The 4,633-nt window shown below is 33.2% G+C and overlaps 1 protein-coding gene across 1 annotated transcript; it reads left to right on the forward strand.

The window, feature by feature from the left end:
- The first annotated feature begins 601 nt into the window (after positions 1 to 601).
- Positions 602 to 4,360, forward strand: LOC110613119. Its single transcript, XM_021754077.2, has 3 exons — positions 602 to 760; positions 3,402 to 3,586; positions 4,118 to 4,360. The coding sequence occupies exons 2-3, from the start codon at positions 3,416 to 3,418 to the stop codon at positions 4,187 to 4,189; spliced, it is 243 nt and encodes an 80-aa protein (XP_021609769.1). The 5' UTR covers positions 602 to 760; positions 3,402 to 3,415; the 3' UTR covers positions 4,190 to 4,360.
- The last annotated feature ends 273 nt before the right edge of the window (positions 4,361 to 4,633 follow it).

The following is a 4,633-nucleotide window of genomic DNA, read 5'->3' on the forward strand; positions in this document are numbered from 1 at the left end:
ATATGATTTAATTTCTCTATATTATTGAAAAAACATATTATTATCACTAATCGGTTCGATTCGGTTTTTTCGGTTTTTTTTTTTATCAAAATCAAACCGAACCGAAATAACTGAAATTTCTGAAATTAAAAACCGAACCGAACCGAAATGTATAAAAACAGAACTAAATTTTTAAATCGATTCGATTCGGTCGGTTTTTTCGGTTTGAACCGAATACTGCTCACCCCTAGTTATAAGTGTTCTTAATTGTATGTTAATTAATAGTATTTTAAATTGAGAAATTATTTTCTGAACTAAGTTTTTTTTACTAGGATATATGTCGTTTCAGTTTCTAATAGGCTACGGTATAGCATCATAAATATAAATTGAGAATAAGATTTGGATTATTTGAGTTAATAGCGAATTTAAAATCTATGCACGAAATTGTTAACTATAAAAAATGATAATTTTTTTTGTTAATTTTGCATAACCTAGACCGATTTACCCTGACTGCATCAAAAGAGAAAAAAAAAAAAATTTTACCCTAACATTTTGGTCTACTACGTCGTTTCAGCAAACCCTTTCTTTCACAAATAAACCTAAACCCTCGGGCCCCAAATTTCTCTTTTTCCATTTTGTTGCAGCTGCCTTTCGTTCACAAATCGAGAAGACATACACCACACGCTCACCCACTATTCTGAATCTATCGGTCCTCAAGCTCACTGCTACTCCTTCACGCGTTCACGCGTCGCCACTTCTCAGCCTCGCGGCTCCTTTACAGGTGAGTAATTTTCGTTTTCCTCATCGTTATCCCTTTTTCCATTCTGTCGCAAACACATGATGAGCGATGATAGTCCAATGCAAATCGTTTCCACTTTCATTTTCTCTGTTCATAGCAGCAGCGTAGATCGTAGAATTTTAACCCAGAAACTCTTCGCTATGAAGATTTAAGAATTTAGAGTAAAAGGATGTATTAGATTAGACCGTTAAACATATTTATATAGTTTTCTTTAACTAAACAAGTGGCTTTGCAGTATCAGGAAAACATATGGGGAGAATGATTTTGCAATAACAGATTTAAATTTCTTTTATTTACATTTCAAAAAAAAAAAAAATTGCGTTATGGATTCGACTATTTGCAGATTATATTCATGTCCTTTGCAGTCACATGATTGCATTACAGATTCTTCTATTCACATCATTTGCTATGCTTAACTTAGGATTTTTCTGTTATTGTTTGTATTTAGGGTATATGATTGCTTTTGCTTAACAAGTGGGTTTGCAATTAATGGGGTTGCAGTCACTTCTTTTTCAAGCATGTTTTGTTTATATTGTTTATTTAAATTACATAAACTTTGGTAGGGTTGTGAATGAACCAAGCTCATTCTAGCTTTGAAGAGCTCAAGTTTGGTGGCTCAATTTTTTCAAGTTTGAGCAGAACTCGAGTTTAACTCATTTTAAACTCGAGCTGAATGTTAATAAGCTCAAGCTTGTTTGGTTTAGGAAATGAGCCAAGACAAACCAAGCTTATTGAACCAAATTTTGGATAGCTCACAAGCTGCTAGACTCATTTATAAGCCTAATGAGTTTTAGGTTAAATATTTATATGGATAGTAATAATCAGATTTGCTGTGGGTTCAAGTAATTAAATATTTATTTTAATCAGACTTGGGACAGATTTCCCCTGGTTTATGTACTTCACAGGGTTAGGCATTGGACATTTTAGCATTCATGGATACCCTTCTAATTGTGATCCCAATCCCTCAGTCCCTCTTCCAATATCAACCTTCTTTTTCTTTCCTGCTTCTCTCTACTGCTGCCTGCTGTGCTTTCTGAAACAAATTTACTCTCATCTGATTAGCTTTCAGCTATTAGAGGTAATCTGTGTATCATGAAGCTGATTAGCTTTCAGTTGTTAGAGATAATCCATATGATTATTAATCTGATTAGCTTTTCACTTTTCAATCTTTCTTAGTTTAATGTTTTTTTTTTCTTTCGTTTCATCTTCTTGAATACTTAATTTTGCTTTGAATTTGATTTCCATTGAAGTTCTTGTTAATTAGATCAATTTGTTATGTTAATGGAAATTGATTTGGTCGTTGCCACTGTGTTGTGGTCTTCATGCATTTGATTTGCTCTGCTGTGTTTTTTTTTCCTTTTCATTTTCAATTCAAAATATAGGTCTAATTCAAGATTGGTTCAAATTGGATCTGCATATTGGTCTTGCTCATTGATTCATCATAACTTGCAGCAGACATAAGTCAATATTTGTATTATACTAGATCTTAAAATAGAACTTTTGAAGGAAATAAATATAAACTAGTCTGCTTATAAGATTTTTAATGTGCACTCTGTGCTTGAATTTAACTAGATGTTCATTAATTTAAATCAAACTGGCATTTTGGCTTCACTCATATTTCATTGGTTTTAACTCAAAGGTCTCTGGATTGTAATAAGAAGCATCAGTGACTAAAGGTCAGTCAGTTTACTTTGAGAGGTAAAAAAGGCATATTAGAGTGCGACTGGACATGCTAAGAAGGTTCAGTCGGCTTAACAAATCTTACCCCATCTTTGACTCCAGTGAACCTCAATGAAAAATCATTTACCATAAAGTTTCATCATGATTGAGGAATGTAGCTCTAGATCATGTGGCTGCTTTGTGGGAGATCCTGCTAATGTATTTCGCTGAGTTTGCTTCTATTAGATGACAATTTCTTGCTTCAATAGTTCGGAATTCTTCTTGCTGATTTCTATTTTTGCTCTCATCTGATTGGAATTTGGATTATTTCCTGCTACTGTCTGCAAGGTGGTTGATAAAATTTTAGTCTAGCCCATAGCCGATGAAAAAAAGTCAAAAGGAAAATACACAAATACATACGCATGCGCGTGCGCGCGCACGCACACACATATATATAAGAGAAAATTCTAAACAGTTCCTTGGGAAGGTTTTGGATGTTTTGTATCTAATGATTTTTGGGTTTGTGTACCCTTGATTTTGTGGCTGTCCTATCTGTTGACATGTCTTGGGATGGACAGTTGCTTAGTTCTCAATAGTGATTTTCTAGAGGAAATCATTGACATGCAGAATTCAACTGCATGGTGTGTCATGTTCAATTCTTCTTTGTATATACCATGTCCATAACGCGGATTTGTGTCATCTCGCATCAGAAGTGGAGATTGACATATTTATGTTATTTTACGTCATTAAGTGCATGTGTTAAAGTCTTCAGGTTTATCCAATCTTCACTTGATAGGAATTTGGCATGTTCTCATCTTTTAGTTGAAATTAGTTGCATCCATTAAAACTATATATTTTTGCCTTTTTTTTTCTTGTTATTTATTTATTCATACCTGTTTTAAACTTCTGTCAACACCAATATATCGTAAATGCGTGAGTAACAGTCTTGTTTGGATATATGCAGTTTATTGTGGAATCATGGGTCGGAAAGCTGGAGCCATGTACATTAACCCAAAGAAATATGGCTCTCTAGCAAAACCTTGCATGAAGGAAATGATAACTTATCTAAATTGCTTGTCCCTTAATCAAGTAAATGATGAGAAATGTGTTCGGCAAAAGGAACTCTTGGGTGCCTGTATGGAAGCTCAGGTTTGAACCATTTTTTGCATCCTAGATCTTTGAATTCTCTTCAATATATGTTAAAAGGGAGAATTACTATCAGGTTTTTGGGTTTTTAGAAATTTCACTAGTTCATCCTTGTTTTAAAATCACTAAATTAAAATTTCACTACTTATTTTGTAAAATCAAACTATTTAATCCTTTTGTGAAAAAAAAAACCGTTAGTGACCTTATTTTAGCCTTGCTCAGACAGACTAAATAGTATGAATATTTAAAATTGTAGGGACTAAATAATACATGTAATTAAAGTCATAGTGATGAAACAATATTAATAATTCAAAGTAACTAGCGGTTTTTTAATAGAAAGTTGGATTTACAAAATAAAAGGATGTTTTGTTCGAGTGATTTTGAAATAGGGATGGACTAGTTATTTTCATAAGAACTCAGGGACATGATAGTAATTTACCCTAATTAATATTTGTAGTTCTATTGACTTTTAAGCACTTGGTAACCTTTGATGTAAGCTAGCATTTCCTAAAGGTTTGGACCACCATTTTGCAGACTACCAACAAAAGAAAGTCTTGGGGAAGCATTAATTACCACCTTCAGAGGCTTAACCGTGGAAGGAAGTAGATTTAACTTGGAATCATTAGTGAGATTCATGAATTCACTAGCAATGCACCAGAAGAAGCTGATTGGGTATCCTAGCACAAAATGTTGAAATATCATTTTAATGCATTTCTCTGTATTCCTGATAGAAAGTTTCGAAGAAATTTAATATATTTTCATCTTTGTGCTGGCTTCCATATACCTTACAATAATGTGTGATGAAGAGTTATATCTATGCAATATTGAAGTGAAGAATCATCAGTTTAGGACATTTCATTAGTGTGTGAGGCAAAGTTTTAACTTATTGCTTTACCGGTACAAATCATTGGTTTAATGATGTCTCATGGTTTTGTCTATGCTTGGTTGGTTCTCAAAAAACTTTGAACCATGAAAAATGTTGTTTAGTCTTTACTCATATGAGGAGATAAGTGTGATAATTGTAAAAATGAGGTTGCTGGACTACAATCT

The sequence above is a fragment of the Manihot esculenta genome, chromosome 4 (assembly GCF_001659605.2).
Source record: "Manihot esculenta cultivar AM560-2 chromosome 4, M.esculenta_v8, whole genome shotgun sequence".
NCBI lineage: Eukaryota > Viridiplantae > Streptophyta > Magnoliopsida > Malpighiales > Euphorbiaceae > Manihot > Manihot esculenta.